Below are 20,205 nucleotides of genomic sequence, written 5' to 3'. Positions count from 1 at the left end.
GGAGAAGCTGGGTCTGACCACCATGTGCATCTCTAATGCAAACTTCTCCACTTATACTTTTGTTTCATAGCACTCTGTTAAAAGAAAGCCACAAGCCAAAGTAAGTAGGAAGGAAGGAGAACGCAAGCAGACACAGGATCAGTTAGGCCATGCAAGGTTTGAAAGAGGTTTGGATTCTTCTAGGTGACTGACTGCATGTCTCCATCATTTCCTAGTCACAGAGATGATCTTGCCTCAAGTGCTAGATGTACCTGTCGCCCAGGTTCGTTTTTTTTCTGGTGTTGTCTGATGGTTGCTAACTTCCCTCAGAAAGGAGACACTGGGCTTTCTCTCCAGGACGTGGCCGTGATAACAAGGCTCTGGAGATCTGACACGTAAGTGTGGGGGTAACGAAGTCATCTCCAGCTACAGCCCCCATGTAACTGACTGCAGAAACATATTTGCTCTGGAAGAATCCTCCATCAGAGCTCCCCACACATCACAAATTCTTGAAAGCAAATGCGGTGCCTTGACCAGGGAGATGAAGTTACAGTGTGAACCCCCGAGCCAATCACTTTATGGTGTATCTGGCTTTATTAGGCACACAGCAAAGATGGGATCAGCCTGGTGGGTATAAGGAACACAGACGACCCTGCTGGGTGTTAACAGAGTCCAGAGTGAGATCTGGCTGGACTTCCTCACTGCGCTGGGAGTAGCAGTGCCAGAGGGATTCGAGGCTCTCTCAGAATATGCACGGTCTAAAGTTGACACCTCACTCTGGGTGCCAAAAGCCATCAGAAGCCCTCTGGGAAGCAAATGAGAGAAGGAGAACTGAAAACCAAAGGCATGAGGGATGCCAAATGCTCAGTGCTGGACATGTGGCCGGAGGCATCAAGGTCTCTAAGCAGGGATAGAGGTGGGAGGGAGACTCAAGATGCTTCTGGTCTTTTCCTCACTCCCAAGAAACCAGAGTAGAGTCAAGAATCCAGAACTAAAGCCCACTTTCCTAAGGGCTTAGTTAAAAGGTTAAGTGGTGGAGATTCAAGAATGAACACTGCTTTTTAAAGGAGTTACCATAATGTTAGGAGCATAGCATATCTGAGGACGAAGATCTGAACCCCCACAGATAAACAAATATTGCTGAGATTAAATGTAGAAACATGATTTTAAGGGTGACTTCATAATCCACGTAAATGAGGTCATATCTAAATAAAGGAAAATATTTACATAGCAACTTTATAAGATTGGACAAATATTAGCAATCACAGGAGGCTTGAGCATAAGCCTAAGACACACTGGGTTATCACTCACATACCAAGTAAATAATACAAAGGATACATTTCATACATACTAAAGCCATCAAATAGACAGACATAAAATATAGTCCTTCGGTGATAATTCTAAAGGGCAAGAGAAGCATTTCACTTTACAATTCAACTTTATTAGTTCAATAGTCAAAGATCAAAAACCTGGGATGAAATTAAACAAATTCAGGTCACCCACTGTGACGTGTCCTAGAGACCAACAGGGCATTTGAGCAATGCACCTGATACCCAAGGGAGTACCCAGTAACTTCACCCTGGCTGGTGAGCATGTCCAAGAGAGAGGCATTGCTTTGTCGGGACCCAGGAAAACGGTGGCCCACTGCATCTGGGAGTCCTTGTCACTTCCCGCCCTGGGTAACACTCCAGTGTAGACACTGCCCCTCTCTCCTCAGGCCCTACCTGAGGAGTGCACAGTGGACTCCCTACTCCCAGCACCTGCATTTCTTTGGAATCCAGAAAAATAACCACCTAACTGCCCCCTCCCCAAAGTAGCCTCAAGCAGTGACTAACCAAGTCGGCATCCACTGTCTCAGCTCCTTCACCCCTTGGATGGGAAAATTCCAATGTACCACTTCTACGCTGGCTCCTGTATAATGGTCCCTGGCTTAATGACACACCCTTTCTTGGCTCTCCTCCTTTCCCCGTTTCACTTCCTGAATGCCTACTGGTGTTTTCCAGGACCTCCTGACCCGCAAATAAATTCTTGGTTCCTGACTTCTCGTCTTAGGGTGTTTCTAGGAGCCTAAACTATGATACTCTGAGTTGTCTTCACCATCTCTGGGCCTCGCCTAGCCTCCTCGCAAGGCCCTTCAGCTGTCACTCACTGTTGCTGCCAAGGGACCGGCAGTTTTAACGGAAGACGGACATGCTTCATGGCTGATTCGGGGTGAAGGTGAGCTCTTCATTCCCGAGGATTATTAGTAGCCCAGAGCTGCACAAAGAAGAAACCTTGTGGAAGGTCATCATGGGAAAGGAACAGCAGAGCTTGGGTCAGGAGGGGTCGTCAGGTGGCAGCAGCCACCTGGGGCACCGTGGGGCAGTACGGGGTGGGACCCCTTTACTGGGAGAGATGGGAAAGAAGAGCCAGCCCAAGCCACCTTGCCTTGCCTCTCCTTTGTCCCTGAAAGTGCACTATGAGCCTTCTGCCTTGAAGCCCACGGCTGGCTTCTCTGCCCTCTCCCTTAGAGCCCGCCCTGTGTCTGCTTTTGATATCTGTCTCCCTCAGTTCGAGGTCATTCCTGGGCCAATGGCCTTCAGCCCTGGATGCTCTCCCAGGGATGACATTCATTCCCATTCCTGGGAACAGCCCCCAGGCGGTGGGAGACTTAGATTCCCGTGCAGTGGGAGACATACCGTAAATGCCTAGCAATCAGCCCCGTCCCTAAAACTGTCAGGGAGCCCTTATCCTTTTGTCGCGAAGACTACGTCTATGCGGAGTTCTCTGAAAGTTACAATCTGCTTTAAAACACAGCCATCAATCTTACCCTCCATTCTCAGTCCCCTGCCACTTCAATTATTTGTTCATTACCAGATCCTTCTTTCTGCTTAAACATCTTCTTCACGGTCTGGCAGGCAGAGCCGTCCCCAAGGCACACACCGCAGCGATCCTCCGTGGCATTGGAGCCGATCTCGTAGTCACAGCCGACGGTCTGTGGGGAAGAGAGGCTGAGGCGGGCTGACACGGACAGGGACCCCACACCTGCCTTCTCCTTTTCCCCTTCACTCTCAGTGAGATCGGGGCTGGGGACGGATACAGGAACCAACGGCTCCTGTCCCTGGGGGCAGCCACTGACACACTGAGGGGGTCTCCAGCTTCCGCAGAGTCACAGGCAGAATTGAGCACAGTACCAAGCATGTAACATTGAAAATGTCTTGGAATCAGAGTTGCTGGAGCAGTAAATCCCCTTCTGATGGGCAAACCTCAAGTACCCTCGTCTCCAGGGAGAGTTCCCAGGGATGCTGGAGTTACTCGGCCTATCACGATCACTCCCTTTACACGCCTCACTGGGGCGACCTCTGCCTCCTGTCTGAGTACAGCTGGCGAACCAGCAGCCACGGAGGAGCTGGCTCAACGCTAACACTCCTGCAGGCCCCTGAGGGATGACATCTGTGACCTGTGGACCATCACCAGGTGCTCTGGAGCCTCCTAAGACCCTGGCCCCCTCTGCACTTCACACGTAGCCACACGCATCCCAGCCATCGTGAGCTTTCTCCTATGAGCTGAGACTGACCTCGCCCGCGTGCTCTGGACCCGATCCCTTCCCAGGACTCTGCCCATCGGCCCTTCTCCATCACCTTCTTTCCCCACCATGGATCCTTCTCCTCAGCCAAGACTTTTCCACCTGAAAATCCCCATGCTGGAAAAGGGGAGCAATTACACTAGGTGTGTTCAGTAGCATCTGATACCAAAAAATCATGACACTTGGGCAGGAAGTCATGAAACACACGAGCCTCCCCTGGAGGTCTTAGCTGCTGGCTTTCCGGCCAAAGAGAGAGGGAGACCGGACCATACTCAGCTAGTCAGACCTCTCTGCTTGCAAAAAAGAATTGTGCCTATACAGTTTATTCTCTCCTTCAAGGATAATTCCTTTTCTTGTTTTATTTTTTATATTTCTAAGTTTGTGTTTTAATTCCAGTATAATTAACACACAGTCTCCTCTTAGTTTCCGTGTCCAATGTAGTGATTGGGCCCCTCCATAGAGTGGCCGGTGCGTGTCACGTTTCCTTCCTCATTTTAGAGCCAATTCAAATGACTGAAAGGAAGACCAGTCTGGGTTTTTACAGACACCCTCCCTCCACCAGCTGAACAGAGAATTAATGGTCGGTGACAGAGAATACCTCCATTCCTCAAACTGACTGTCTCTTCAAATCCAAGGATTGCGCTACGTGACTCAGCTGGGAAGAAAATAAAGTGCTAAGAGATTAAAAAAATTAATCATGCTAATCACAGTAAGAGAAAGAAACTGTCTGGATGTGTACTCAGTGGTCACAAGTAAAATGTCAGCCCTTCACAAGTGACATGTTTACGTCAAGCTCGAGCATACTCCGATAAGCCGATCTTTACAGATCGGACCCCCAGAGACTTTCTGCCTTCACTCATCTGGGATGAGCCAGGAAATCAGCTCCTCCGAGACAGTAATGGTAAAGTGTTTTTTCAAATTTCTACCAAAAGAGGATAGATACAGATGTGAAGAATAAAGGAAAGAAAGCCAGGAAAACAAATACGCTGAGGCCATCTTTCTTCTCCAGCGATATCTGCCTGCATACTGGGGGCCGGAGGTGGGGGATGGGGAAGGGAGACGCGCAAATTCGATGTCCCACAGAATATTCAGGGGGGTCCTGTAGAGACTTCACCCCAACTGCTTCTCCCACCAGCAGCACCCAGCACGACCAGCACTGAGCTCAGTGTCTAACACAGGGCCTAGGCAGACATAAGCCAGTCTTCCCTGCTGCACATAAAACATAAGGGCTCTGAGGGGAAAGCAAACAGACGTCACTCTGCTTGTTCACGCCATGTGCTCTGGCAAGAGGGCCCGAGACAATACTGTCTTTCTGCTTTCAACAGAACCAGAAGTGGCTCTCCTGCTGCTACCAAGTGTGGATAATGAGTCCAGCAAGGGTCTCCTCTGAAGGGACTCCTCACATGTCAGACTGCCACTCTAATGAGCAACATTAAAAAAAAAAAAAAAAAAAAAGGAAAAGAAAATCAGTTAAATTTCCCATTATATAATTTCTTTCTTTAAAAAACAGCTTTCTTGGGGCGCCTCGGCGGCTCAGTTGGTTAAGTGTCTGCCTTCGGCTCAGGTTATGATCCTGGGGTCTTGGGATCCAGCCCCAGGTCTAGCTCTCTGCTCCATGGGGAGCCTGCTTCTTCCTCTCCCTCTGCCTGCTGCTCCCCCTGCTTACGTGCTCTCTCTCTCTGTCAAATAAATAAAATCTTTAAAAAAGAATACCTAAGGTACTTCTGTGAGTCCCATTTCCTCATCTTTAAAAAATAAGTAAATAAATAAAAAACAGCTTTATTGAGGCACAGCTGGTATATGAAATACAGTACACATTTAATGCAAACAGCTTGATGAGTTTGGATTTACACAAATACCTGTGAAACCATCATCACTACAATCGAGGTAATAGGCATACCCACCCCCTCCAAGAGTTCTCTCGTGACTCCTTCTGTGTGTGCTAAGCACATTTAATGGGGGATCCATGCTCTCAAAAATTTTTAAGTGCACAATACAGTATGTCAACCGTAGGCACCAGATCCACAGCGATGGCTAGGACTTTGCGTCTTGCCTCACTGAAACGTTGTACCCATTAAACAACAACTCTCCATGGTTCTCTCCCCTCGGCCCCTGTCAATCCCTGTTTTATTCTCAGCTTTTATGAGCCTGACTATTGTAGATTCTCACATAAGTAGAATCATGTGGCGTTTGTTCTTCTGTGACGGGCTTGTTTCACTTAGCCTAAGGTCCTCCAGGCTCATCCCTATTGTCACAGATGGCAGGATTTCCCTTTTTTTCAAAAGCTGAATAATATTCCATACTATGTATACAACACGGTATTCCACATTTTCTTTGTCCACTCGTCTGTTGATGGACACGTGGGTTGTTTCCATAGGTTGGCTGTTGGAAATAACGCTGCAATGAACACAGGAGTACAGGTATTTCTTCAAGATCCTGATTCCAATTCTTTTGGATACACACCTAGAAATCCCATGTCAGGGTCAGACGGTAGGTTCTATTTTTAATTTTTTGAGGAAACCTCCATATTGTTTTCTAGAATGGCTGCACGGTTGTACATTCCCACCAACAGTATACGGGGTCCCCATTTCTCTACATCTTCAGCAACTCTTATCTTTTGTTTTTTTGAATACAGCCATCCTAACAGGTGTGAGGGGACACCTTATTGTGGGTTTGATTTGTATTTCTGTGATATTTAATGATGTCAAGCACCTTTTCATATACTATTTGTATGTGTTTTCTGGAGAAACAGCTATTCAAGTCCTTCGCTCATTCTTCTAATCAGGTTCTTTGTTTTTCTGCTATTGAGTTGTACGAGTTTCTTACACATTTTAGATTTAACCCCCTGTCATATATATGGTTTGCAAATATGTTCTTTCATTATGTAGGTTGCCTTTTTATTCTGATGATTATGTCCTCTCGGTCAGAAGCGTCTCATCAATTCTTAACCCCGTCATGCAGACTGAAGAGGACACTACCTTGAGTATTAGAGAATTCAGGTTCCAGGCCTTCATCCAGGCCTCCAGCTCTGTTAGGGAATTATGCAATATGTATTCTTAGCAATTCTCATATTTTGCTTAAGAGTGAACACTGTTTTACTTTGTAAATTCTCAAGGGACTGAGAAGAACTGAAATGCCAGCTGGTGCCAAGACCTGATCCACCTGGAACGTCGGCACTGCTCTCTACAGCCCCTCGGCAGAGGCAGGCAACGGAAGTCTGCCCGGTTCTGAGATCGACTCGTTCTCAGCCGGTGAAACGGCAAGCATAATGACGGGGCAGAGTTATGCTTACCTGAGAAGAACAGGTAAATGATACGCCATTTGATAAAAAGAGACAGCAGCAATAATGCTGTCCTCGCAATAACTTTGAGAGTTAGGATCCGGCATTCTGGAGAGAGATGTGGCCCGGATAAAATGATAAAAGGAATGTTCAGCAAATCACTGAAATGGCCAAAATGGCCTGGAGGGACAGCAAAGAAGGTTCAGGACAGCTTCGGAGAGAAATGAGAGAGGGGGGCTCACGTAGGACAGGTAGGAAGACTGTCAGGCGAGGTGGCGGACTCAACTGAGATTCACAAAGTTGAATTTTTATTTTAAGATGTATACAGTAGGCTGAGCATAAAAGCAAAAAAGGGTTGATGGGTCCAGGGTCCTGGGGTGAGAGGCGGATAGAAGGCTAAGAGAACTCTGGGGCAGTTGATGTGACGGATCAGGGCACCCCGTCCGCTTGGGAAGGAAGTGAAGCCAGAGCCATGCTGACAGGAAGAAAAGGAGAGAGCGGAGAACCTGAAGTCAAGAGCTGGCTCCCAGGAGAAAGGGCTGGGGGCAGGCGTGGGAGCACCTGCCCATAAGTTTACAAGCTTGTTCCATGTCATGCTTGTGATTTAAAACCGGGAGATGGCATCAAAACTCTAAGTTTAAATTCATATCTTTGGCAAACAAGCTTAAGAGTTTAGTACAACTTTTTAAAAAATGGAGAAGGGCATCAATAGACAGTCACCTCCTAGAACAAATTCAGTTCCAATCAAGGCCTGGTGACTCTCTCGACAACAGAATCTGCAAATCTAATAGGCCAAAACAGTGGCAAATATCACATTTCAAAATAGACCGCTGAATATATGAATAAAAGCAAATTCAACGAATGTTTATGTGAAGATAAGCAAACATATTTTCATATTCACAAAGAAGATGGATTAGACGCTACATATTTCTTTTTCTGATGGTGTATCTTTTTATTTCGATATATGTTCAATGCCCTTTGAAAAAACTGTAGTAAATGAGTAAGAAGACTAATAAAGCTGAAAATAACCACAACCCGGATCCTTGGAAGGTAAATTGTATTTAGGCTATTAAGGTAAATTTGATTTGACATAATTTTTCCCCTTAAAAATGTGCTCAGTGTGGTAAAGAGAGAAAGTGGGTAATTATAGCTTCTAAAAAGCCCTAACTAGTTTCCAAGAAGAGGAAGTCAAGCTGAGAGATTCCAGCTCATTCTTTTAAGCTGATTTAATTGGTTTCAAGAGAGGCACCCAAGACCCCTTATGTTTTGTTCAAAACACCCGTGTTCTCCGTCATGTGCTAAAGATACCATCTCCATGCTTGCAAAGGTGTTTAGGTCTAAGAGATAATTTTAGCATCACATTCATTTCTCAGTGATTAAGGTCTTCAACCCTAGCTGCATATGGCAATTACCTGGGAAGTTTTTAAAATGTCGGTGCCCAGGCCCTGAATCCCAGAGGTTCTGAATCAACAGGTTTGAGGTAGAGTTCAGACATCACTAGTCTTTAAAAGCTCTTCAGATGATTCTAACAGACAGCCAGGCCTGAGAACCACTGTTCTGGACAGTGATGGGCTGTTTTGGCCTGAATTAGCTAGATAAACCTCTTCCCACTCTGGAGAGCAGATCTAACCTAAATATATATTATTTACTTTTGGCTCTTTGTAGCTACAGTGATGACTAGTAATGAGTCTGCAAGAGAATTTTGCTGAGTTCTTACAAATATAGAGTATGATTAAGACTTGCTTTTAACTCACTCACTCCCGGGAATTGTCATGTTGCCTCCTATGCTTTGGTCACCACTGGATAAGTCAATAGGCAAATTCAAGATGATAAATGTATCTTTCCAGGGCACTGAACCTTTATGGGCAGGACTTTCCATGGCAGCAGTTTAGTTCAGTGGGAAAAAAATTATGATAAACATTTACGAAAGGAAATAAAATGCATTAGAAGTTTATTGTGTGCCAGGGGCTCCGTTAGGGGCTTAACGTGTATGTCTTTATTTAACCTTTTTGACACTAACTAGGAAGATACACTAACATACCAATTTTAAGAAAAAGAAACTGAGTCTCAGCAAAATGTCCAGAGTTATACACTTGGTACACAACGGTCTTAAGTTCATATTCTAGAGCCTGAGTACTGACCATTATGCTTTCCTAACAGCTAATTAGAAGTTGCTAAATAACTTTTCCTTCACTGATCAAAAACACCTTTTCTTTAAACTGAGATTTATGCTTGGCTGCTGGATCACAAAACTTGTTCATCACTTCCTCTCAGACCAAACTGCAAGCACCGGAAAGGAATTCTTCAATGGCTGCCATATAAAAACACTGACAAATCAGGTCTCAGTCATTTCTAAAAAGGCGGAATTGATCAACGGAGTCAGTGTGGAAAAGTGAAACAGAGATCAGAAGACCTGGTGTACGACCACCTGTCATGCCATCCCTCTTTCTAAGGTGGGTCATGCTGGTAACCAATGGGGAATTACACGTAAAAATGCTTTGCACGAAACACTATGCAAACTACTGTTAATTTCAGCTTTTTCTCAAGTTTAAGTACTCTGCTGGCAACTAACCGATGAAAAATTTAATACCACAAAAAATAATCAGAGTTGTCTCTTCCTAATAATTCCTCCTTTAATTTGGTTCTTCTTCAATGTGACCCTGTTCTATGCTTAAGATGGTATCACAGAGCACATGATAAGTCAAGAAAGAAAGACCACAGCAGGAGGGAAAGCATTCAATTCCAAACTGTTGACTCTGATCGACACTGTAAAGTCCTGTTTCTCAGATCACATATAAAAACCAGATAACGTGCCAATGTCACAAAAGCAAAAGCCCACAACATCTGACTTCCCGAGTTAATAAAAATCATGATTTTATAAAATTGTAGATTAAGGAAACATACCCAATACCTTACATATGCCATTAATACAGACATTTCTGCTGTTGCCACCTTCAAAGCAAGGGGTACCGTCAATGACAGCATCCAGCATTTTCTCGGAAAACTGGCCATCTATGGGTCGGCAGTAGAGCTCACAAGGATGTGCTGGAGTGAAAAAGAGACAAATCCTTGCAAGTTAGCTTTTTTAGCTCAGCACCCTTCCTGCAGGACTTTTTTTGTATATACTACCCCCCAAGAGTCGTTTACCTGGAGATTCCCATCTTTCACCTTTCCTGTGACACATGCTGAAATGTAGGGTTTTTATTCTTTTTCCAGTTAAAGGGTTTTACAACAAATTAAATTGGGAAGATTGCTTTAAAATGCTATGCAATTTGTTATAAACGATGAGACCTTTTGATCAAACACTACACTGTGCTTGTAAAAATCTGGGGTTAACCTAGAAAAGAAGTAATAGAAACCAGAGCAGCAGGACTCCAGACAAGCACAGCACCTGGCCACCGCTTGCTGCAAAGTAAGTAGACCTCCAAGGAAGAGACAGCCCCTCCCATGGGGCCCGCTCTCTACTAACACCACCGCCACTATCATGACCACACCGCCTGCAAATATTTTCCTTTATTCTCCTCAAGTCCAAGAAGTCCTTGGAGAGGCTCTTAATGCATGCTTACTAATTAACAGACATGACAGAGGTCAACACTGTTAGGGAGAAAATTTGGGACCAAGTGGCAAAGAGATCATCTCGATCCTGAGAGAGAATCAACTCAGTCATAAAAATGAACCTTGACCTTAGCGATAGAAGTCAAGGGTGTTTGTCGCAGCAGTGAAAGGTTTATCCAGAGAGAAAAGGACAGATCAAGGAAGTTGTTTAGTCGATTCTCAGACTCACTGCGCAATCACTAGGAGGAATGACATTCCGCTAATGAATAAAGAAAGTCGCAGGATTGGCAAGGTATGACTTCCTCTGTGTGCAAACCAAAGCCTGCTGTTACCAGTGGTTGACCCTAAGGAATAAGTCAGCATGGTGGGATAAGAATTTATTTTTATTTCATTCTATTACGTACACTTCCATGTTTCTTGAGGAAACATACATTCCTTTAAAAAATAATGTCTTGGCTGTCCAACAAGAACTCTGGAAAGGTCTCCTTTCTTCTGTATAATAACACATCTCCATGAAGAGAGGCCCGAGGCCCTCATTTCAGGACTTCTTCCTCATTTTGCTTGGGTTATACACAACTAATACATCCTTCAAGGCTAGACAGGCTGGCTGAAGGTGACTTCACGTGAGAAGCACAAATTTCTACCGAATCTAAGCACAGTGGTCCGTGGAGTCTCAGGAATAATCCAGTAAATAATCTTCAGGCAATAACAGCACGCAGACCCACTGCTGCCATTCTCCCAGAGCTCGCACACCTACGACCCACAGGGGTGCCTAAGGCCAGAAAGAACACTGTGCTTGAAAGCATCAGCCTTTGTGAACTGAAGGTTCAGGGCTATTTCAGCACTTTAGCAAGACTAACTCTGACATCCCACTTCCCTGTCCTCTCCTCTGGCCTTCATCCTCCATGGTGTTTTGGGTATGTCATTAGATTGCCTATGACACGCGGCTCTGCAGAAGGAGGGAGGAGTAGTAATAGATGCTCTTAGTCCTCCATGGTCATCATGAGTATCAGAGAGTCTGTCCCAACCTCATGGATTCCATAACATCCACAGAGTTGAGTATTTTCACTGTCTCAGATTTATTCATCTCCCCTGACACATCCCTTTGGATCACAAGATTTTTTTTTTTCTCTCCCTTTCAAGAGCTTTGAAATCCATTTATAATTCTGCTAAAGGAGACTCAACTCATTTACTGGTGAACTCTCAGCCTCATGCTGTCTGATTAATCCTCTCAAAGGAAGCTTAGGTAACAGAATGAACCCACTGAATCAAAGGGTGCATTTTCAGTTCTGGTGAAACAGGGTGGCTCGACATTTTCGGATAACGATTTTAGGAAGTGGTCATTAGAAGCCAAAGATAAAACTTGGTAAGAAGGATAAAAGTATTTCTTAGATCAAGGAAAACTTTTGATGTAATTCACATTTTGTATGTAGACTGCTGTTAGAGTTTCATCATTTAAAAAAAGTCCAGTTTCTACATTCCATTTCCAGGCAGGGCTCCACGGGTATGAGCCCCAAAGCAGATGGCCAGGGCATCACACTTGGTTGAATGCTCTGCATCACTGTCTTGAAGCTCTTAATTTTTTTTTTTTTTTGAAAGAGAGAGAGTGGGGGTGGGGAGCAGAAGGGGATGGAGAGAGAGAATCCCAAGCAGGCTCCGTGCCCAACGCAGAGCCTGACACAGAGCTCGATCTCACAACACTGAGATCATGACCTGAGCCAAAATCAAGAGCTGGATGCCTACCCACTGAGCCACCCAGGCACCCCTGGAAGATCTTAATTTTATATTTGAACTTGTGTTTTCTAAGTGAGGTCGGATGGGACAATGAAGCACGTGCACGAACAGAAGACAAGGGTGATATGCACGTCTGCTGTTCCTTGGCAGATTTTAAGAAATACTAAACCTTAAGCAAGAGGCATAACTTAGGATGTTTCATTGTTGTAACAAGTAATATTTAACTTAAGAAAGAAACTCAGTTTAATGACTAGGCTCAGATCAGCTTGAAGGAAAAAACATATGAAAAGTCCTTACCAAAAACCCAATCAAAAATCAAATAGTTGCTAAGACTCTCTAACTTTGGCCGGTCTAAACTGGTAGATTCTTTTACTGTCTGATATGGCAATATTATAATCCCCAAATATATCAAAATATATATTAGTTAAACAAAAGAAGTCATTAAAATTAATATATTCTACCATAACCGTGGAGCTATAAAAACAAGAACAGAGCTATTTTTTTCAAATAAATTAAATCTATTTCACTGATGTTTTAAGCAAGGCTAAGTGTAGTAGTATTTTCTGTTTGCTATGTATTTTCATGTTCTGTCTTTTGATTAAGATTTAAGAACTGTGATACTAGATTTAGAACAACAAATTATTTAAGAACAATTTTGTCATAATGCTTAAATGTTTAGAAAAACTTGGTTTTCAAGGATTCAAGACAGATCAGTTAATCAAGGCTAAGCATTTGTCATAATGCAAACAGTTGTAGGGGCTCTTCTTTCCCCACCAGAGTTCCTTGGCCATGAGATTATCAGTTTTTAAAAATAGGAACATCATCTTAGGTAAAATTCAAAATGCAATGCATGGTTGTTAAGGACACAGGCTTAGCCCAGTCTCTGTTTTACTGGTTAACATTTAGGCTGCAGTCAGGCCTGGGCTAACTCCTCCTGGCTCTACTCTATGGTCTGAGTTTGGGCAAGTCACTTAAATTCTCTACATCTATTAGCGTGGCTGGATAAATTGGGTCAAAACCCTACATTTCCTCATACGATTTTCTTGTGGAAAGGAAAACGCAAGTAACATGCTGAGTGGAGGGCCTGGCACCGAGCACATACTGACCTAAGTCTAATATAAGCTCTTGCCATTATCAGTTAGGAATTAGTTTCACTGCAAGTAGCAGAAAATGTTGCTTCCTTGTCGGAAATAGACAGGACTTTGTTTTCCCTACATGATAGGAAATTCAGAGGTAGGAGTTTAAAGCCATCCTGCTTCCAAGCTTCATGCTCAGCCGCTCGGCTTAGGGTGTCCACTTTCTGGCTGCAGTGGCCCCCGGGCAGCACGAGGGGCAAGGGTTAATGGCACAAAGGCGAGGGGATGAGGGCCAGCTTGGTGGATACCATTAAAAACGCTTCCAGAGGCACCCGGGTGGCACAGTCAGTTAAGCATCCGACTCTTGATTTTGGCTCAGGCCATGATCTCAGGGTTGTGAGATGGAGCCCTGTGTCAGGCTCAGCATGTGCACTGGGCGTGGAGCCTACCTAAGAGTCTCTCTCTCCCTCTGCGCCCCTCTTCCTTCTCTAAAAAAAAAAAAAAAAAAAAAAAAAAAAACAAAACCAAAAAACCAAAAAACAAAAACCCTCCCAGAAGCCTTACCCAGTGGGGCCTCCATCTCTATCTCTTCGGTCAGAATTGAGTCTCCCAGGAATATGAGTTCGTGAGTCTTTTCATTTTCCTTCTTTTATTGTACAGGAAAGTGAGGGCAAAGAGGGCTGGGACTGGTTTGGAGTGTCTGCAAACATCATCCATATTATTCCATCATTTCCTCTCTTGAAGCCACAGATTCCTAATCTGTGAAATGAGAGGCTTCTGGCTGGAAGATCTCCCAGGTTGCTCCCCATGCTTACATTCTCTTTAAAGACTGCTTCTACTGAAACCCCAAGTATTCCTGTAATAAGCTCTGTGCACACCGCCCGGGCCCCCAGGTGTGGGACTTAGCCCTCCAGCTCGTGGGAGCGCTGCCAGCACTAGCCCTCAATTGTCACCCTCGCTTAAGAGAGCTTCCTTACCCAAGGACACTCACTCCTTCCCGAGGTAGACCACACCCAGTGACCGGTTGGGGGGGGGCATAAAGGATCGGCTGTCCCACCTCAACCTGGCAACTCTGACCGTCCGTGCCAGCTGCACAGCTCCCCGTGGGGTGGGTACGGCCTTTGCTGAGCGTGCACTGCAGCTCCGCTTCCCCCCTGCACACTCCCTCTGCCTTCCCTCTCCTCTTCTTCCACAGCTGCTGAACGTCCTGCCTGTGGTGCCTGTCTCCGAGTCTGCTGCCTAGGGAACCCAAACTGCAATGATTCCTGAGAGATGTTCCTGAAGGATCCTATTCCGGGAAGAGCAGATGTGACTGTCTGACTTCACGTCGGACCCTCCACCTTTGCTGGAAACCTCACTGGCGTCAAGCATTAATAGGGCTTAAATATCTGGAAGCAACAACTAAAAAATTAGCCTCAATGAATTTGGGCTAAATTGCGTGTTCTGAGAAAGATGAAAATCCAGAAAGAAAGCGAGATTCCAGGAAAGTGACGACACTGAGATCAGGTTCTGGTCATTTCCTAATAGGAGATGCAGGATATAAACACATTTCTGGGGCGCCTGGGTGGCACAGCGGTTAAGCGTCTGCCTTCGGCTCAGGGCGTGATCCCGGCGTTCCGGGATCGAGCCCCATGTCAGGCTCTTCCGCTATGAGCCTGCTTCTTCCTCTCCCACTCCCCCTGCTTGTGTTCCCTCTCTCGCTGGCTGTCTCTATCTCTGTCGAATAAATAAATAAAATCTTTAAAAAAAAAAAAAAGGATATAAACACATTTCTATGAACACGGGCTAATAAAGTCCCTGAGAATCTACATAAATTAGTTTAAATCTATATTTATATCTCATTCTATCATCTACCTATCAGCTTCTTAGTCAGACTTATGCTTCAATTTCAGCTCTCTTATATAAAATCCTGTAACCTTGAATTAGTTATGTCTCCTCTGAGACTAAGCTTCTTTACCTCCAAGGATGGGATGGGGGTCAATGAGAAAATATAGGGTCACGAGCTTATGTAAATACTGGCTCAGAAAACACAGTTGATCGTGACAGCTCTTCACACCGCTGCCTACGTGAAAGTGATCAAGGCGAGTTTGGATAATTTTGTTTTTTGTCAGGAGTGCTGGAAAAGAAAATGTCTATATTGGAAAGGAAGCTGATCTAGATTATAGTTTTCAAATCTTTTAAGGAGAATAATTATTTTTCTTTTTTCAAACAAGATCTTACAAATAAGGCAGATAAAGTCGGGATTTTATTAAGCAAAATTTTGTAAGTTCAAGGATATAATGGTTAAAAATAAATCAGTGGGATCTAAAGAAATTATTAAGATGAATTTTGAAATCAAGCTTATGGAACGGCAGTTACAGACTTAAACGTTGGCTGCTGCATCTAATTCATTCTGTGAGTCTTTTGGTTGCACAGTATTGAAAAATCTTGACTCATACAGGCAAACAGTTGCAAAAAAGAACAGTTTAGAGCAACTCAGCCTGCAATCTCAGGATATTTCTCAATTAAATTGTGTTGATGGGAGACTTTTATTCTAAGGTCTACAGAAAGTCAAATTAATTTGTGTAAGTTAGTGCATTGGTGGTCTATGGTATGTTAAAGCTTGAAATATAATATTTTTGAGTGTAAGCACTGTTCTTTATTGCACTTGTATTGTTTTTATTTATTGTGTTCAATTAGCCGACATATAGTACATCATTAGAGTTCAGACGATTCATTAGTTGCGTGTAACACCCAGTACTCATCACATCACTTGCACTTTTAAAAACTAGCTTACAATTTTTTTGAGAAATGAAATTAGAATCAAGCATTTTTGGAAGCCCTGGGAGTCCATGGAATACTACAAGATTTGACAGAGTTTCTATGCTTATTCCACATGCTTAAGTCTGTGATTCTTCTTCTGTCATTGGCTAGTTAGCACATCTGCCAAAGGTCATTCACCAAGGCACTTGTCTCTGTCCACTTAGTAGGTTGCAAACTTTGCTGTGCGCTTATTTGCTTTATCCTCTGGTGACTTCTGATGGTAAGGCTGGGAAGGTAAAGTGCTCAATGCCTGGCACAGAATGAACACTCCATACATAGCTGTTGACATGAACGACCTACTTCTTTCCACCAGAGGTGCCCATCAGCTAAGCAAATAACAACTCTGTAGGTTAGAGTTTAATGAGGGAAATAAATCAGCGTGTTGGTCAGGGTAGTAGCTACTTGGACCAGCAGCTAAGTCACTATGCTTCAGTAATGGCCCCGGAGCCTGCAAGAAAGCCACCAACCAGGATGGAGGAGGAAGGCTTACAGCCCAGGTGGATAGTGAGTTCAGCAGATGGCACTCAGCAGAATTCCCTCCTGTGGTTTACGCAGCCTCGATATCAGTGACAGATGCAAAACAATCTCCCCAAAGTGAGTGAAATTTATGTCCACTTTTATGACTCATTTCTTCGGTACCTATCGCTCTGCTATGCAAATGTAGGCATACAACAAACACTTTGTAAATCAATGAAAAGCCAAGTCAAATCAGATCTTTTTATTCTAGGTGCAGCTATAGGAGCCGACAGAGTTGAGCTCAAACCCCACCCTGCATCAGGCAGGAGGTGGACCCCAAACTAAGCCCCTGTCACAATCCTAGGGCAGCTACACTATCTTAGTTCTGGAAGGTTCCTCATTCGGGGTCTATAGTATTACTATCCCAAACAGTTCCAACGAAAAGGAAAATGTCCAAAATATAAATATAGATAGTACTAACTGGATGTACCTTTCATCATTAGTTATGTATATGTGTGAGAGTGTGTACACTCGCGTGTATGTGTGTACGTGTGTGTGTTCACATGAGTATATACATGAGTTCTGCTGTATTCAAATGCCTGGGTCAGGAAGCTGAATTTCCGCCAATAACCAAATGACTCACTCCCCTAGAACATGAATGATGCTCAACAGTGCGGGGGCAAAGAGCAAACGCTACCCATAACAACCAAAGCCATCGGCGTATTTCAGAGACCCAAAATGGCAATATTCAGTCTGTTTCAAAAGCAATTGACTATATCATTTTTTAAACAGTCCAAATATGGAATTTTCATTCACACAATTCCTCTTGTGTTCTATCACACTGAAATTTCAGAAACGTAAAAAAAATTAATGAAAATTTTGCTTATTCTTCACTCCCTTGACTCAAATCTCCTTAGCTCAGGAAAATCTTTTCTCTTTCATCCTCTACTTGAATAATAACACATCACACAGATATTTTTGGATGCTAATCTGTACTAATGGTTAATGATCCTTCTTCGGTTTCGGGAGAGAAGCTGTTAACTGGTACTTATACGGGGGAAGCATTGTCAAAGCTGCTGTTTCGTTCTGTCCCCTTCCCCTGATGTGCATCCTTTAGGCGCTTGATTTTACTCTTTACACCTCTTACATTGACCTGTACATATAAAATATTGATTTCTGGCCCAGAGCTGGCTCTCATTTATTTTTGATGAAAGCATTCCTACCATCCTGTTTTCCCTTGTTCTTTTCTCCTGTCAGCTGGAATGACTGATTCTATTTTGAATGCCTTCCCTTTTCTTTCTTCCAGTAGAAAGACCTCTCATGCTTAACAATCATCAACACTTCCTTAGCAGTCTTCTGTGAAATGACTCCAAACCTACAATGACCTTGTCTGAATTTCCGCCAAAATTAGTCAGTTCACACACTGATCAAGGAGCACTTTCATCAGCAATCCAGTACGGAATTCCTCCTTGCCCCACTGATTGCTTGGCTGCACCTCTGTTGTTCTGAAGTGAGCCGCCATGTCTGATAAGCTTCTCTTTTATTCCCACAGAACTCAGTACCGAGTTGGATATATTCAGCCTTCAACACGTCCTGATCAACCTAATCAGGCCAGTATTCCCACTTTTTAAATATAAAACTCCTCCTGGTGCAATTCTCTCTCTGTGGAACTTTGCAGGGCACCCAGACGCCCTGACGTAGGAATGCTCTCTCATCATGGCTGTGGCCCAACATCTGGAATATACTGTCACAGCTCCTTACCTGGATTAAAAACTGGAAACCAGTGGTAGAATTCGTTCTTGTAGGGAACGGTGTCAAACTCACTGCACTGCATCTGCCGGAAGGTGGGCGCATCTGGATGGCAGGGGTGGACGTTGCACAAGCGATAGCGCTTCCTTTCCCCGGTGCAGTATTTCCCGCCAAACTTTGGTCTACGCAGGAAACAGACAAGCTGTTCGTTTTGTTTCCTGAGAGGTTACCATTTTTCCTTCAACATCCCTTGGCATCTGCTCATGCCTGTTCTTTGACAAACCATGCCCTGCTCTACCCTCAAAACTCACCTTTTACCTAAATTCTTCCAATTTCATACATTTTTTTTGGCTGTTGCTGTTGCCCACGACCATTCAGTTCCAGGTCTATAGTTGCCTAATTTGAAACAGCGTGTGTATCTTTTCTATCTGTATATCCTCCTGGCCTCTCAAACTCAAAATATACGTTTCCCTCCAAAATCCACTCCTTCTCTAATTCCTGTTTGGCAAGTTAAAAGTGGTCAGACTGCAGAAGCCTCCATCTTTTGTCTTCCTTTGACCCCACTGTCCATCAGCTGTTGATCATCAGTCATGTCTTTGTATTTGTTTCTGCTCTTCGTTCCCACAATCACCAAGCTAGTCTAATCCTTGTCTCTCTTCCTGTCTCCCCTCTGCCCATCTTTGCCCTCATTCAATCTACTGTACACACATCTGGTTAATGTTTATGATTATCTTAATTACTTTAGTTTCTTGTTTAAAAACCTTTCATGGCACCCCATGACCACAGAACCAAGTCCAGCCTCTTCAACTTAACATTCAAGGCCTTCATGATCCTGACTTAACTCATCCTAACAGCAACTTCCCACCCTCCCCTTCATTTGCATACGTTTCCAGGGATACAAGCTGATTTATTTACAATTTCTCTTCCATACCTCTGGGTAGATTTCCTCCCTCGTAAGTCTCTGTCTACATGCTACCAATGTTTTCAGGACTGAATAATGCTATATCTCCATCATGAACTCTTCCTGGATTTCTGCCAGAAATAAACTCTTTCTCCTTTTCAATGACACCTGATTTACCTACTGTATGTGCTTTCTCTACTTATCATTCCAAAACATAGTTCACTGATGATCCAATCCAAGCTCTATGTCATCTATGGTCTCGAAGTCATACTTCGAGTACAGAAGGCTCCTAATAAACATTCAATGAATAAGTAAGTTAATCTTAGTTTAGAACAATCCTTCTCAACCTTTTATTTCCTTTGCAATACACGCCACGGCAATAACAACCTTCCTATCAGGATCAATTATTCACTCAAAAAGGGAGAAGGAAATATAGCAGAACTGCTGTCACAGAAGAGGAGGAACTCTGTCTTTTAAGAAAGCTCCAGGCAATCTACGTATGCTTTCTTGTCTCCACCTCAGTGCATCTGAAATCAGGAATTGTGTCTGCTTTTGCAGTGCAGCATAATGGGGTCAAATAGCTTGGAGTTTGAACTCTGCTTTACTTTGTATTATTAGTTAGATGATTTTGAACAAGTTATCTTATTTCTCTGGGCCACAAATTTTTTCATTTGTGAAATGAGCATAATAGTTCTTATCTCACAAGAGGGGAGGACTGAATGAGACACTGCACATAAGGATTTAGTAGAGCAGCTAACGTAGGGTAGGAGCTCAGTAAATGACAGCATTGTTGGATTATTATAAATAACAGTCAATAAGTATTTATGCAATGTGCTCAACAATCATTTCCAGGGAGGACAGAGTTTGAAAAAAGGTCAACCCATGCCCTGTGTCTTCTAGAAGCTTACAATCTTGTTGAGGAGAAAAAAAAAATCATCTATATAATAAACAAGAAAAAACTTAAGAGCAATTATGTATCTCTGACTGTAAGTACAATGTGAGTTTGAAGAAGGGAGAGAACAGTGGAAGTCAGGCCGATTGGAAAGAACTCACAGAAGAGCTCTCCTGGAGAATGGCCTTAAAGGATGGATGGAAGTGGCTTCTTAGT

The 20,205-nt window shown here is 43.7% G+C and overlaps 1 protein-coding gene across 1 annotated transcript in view; it reads right to left on the bottom strand.

Moving 5' to 3' along the window:
- ADAMTS12 (ADAM metallopeptidase with thrombospondin type 1 motif 12) overlaps nucleotides 1–20,205 on the bottom strand; it is a 284,339-nt gene that overhangs the window by 61,416 nt on the left and 202,718 nt on the right. Inside the window, exons 12-14 of the mRNA XM_008692662.2 lie at nucleotides 18,209–18,378; nucleotides 9,736–9,869; nucleotides 2,833–2,953 (exon numbers count right to left, since the gene is read on the bottom strand). Coding sequence (XP_008690884.1) covers nucleotides 2,833–2,953; nucleotides 9,736–9,869; nucleotides 18,209–18,378 — 425 coding nt within the window. The remainder of the gene's footprint in view (nucleotides 1–2,832; nucleotides 2,954–9,735; nucleotides 9,870–18,208; nucleotides 18,379–20,205) is intronic.

The sequence above is a fragment of the Ursus maritimus genome, unplaced genomic scaffold (assembly GCF_017311325.1).
Source record: "Ursus maritimus isolate PB19 unplaced genomic scaffold, ASM1731132v1 scaffold_15, whole genome shotgun sequence".
NCBI classification, from domain to species: Eukaryota; Metazoa; Chordata; class Mammalia; order Carnivora; family Ursidae; genus Ursus; species Ursus maritimus.
Note: the sequence above shows the minus strand (reverse complement) of the source record. Positions and strands in the feature narration are given on the sequence as shown.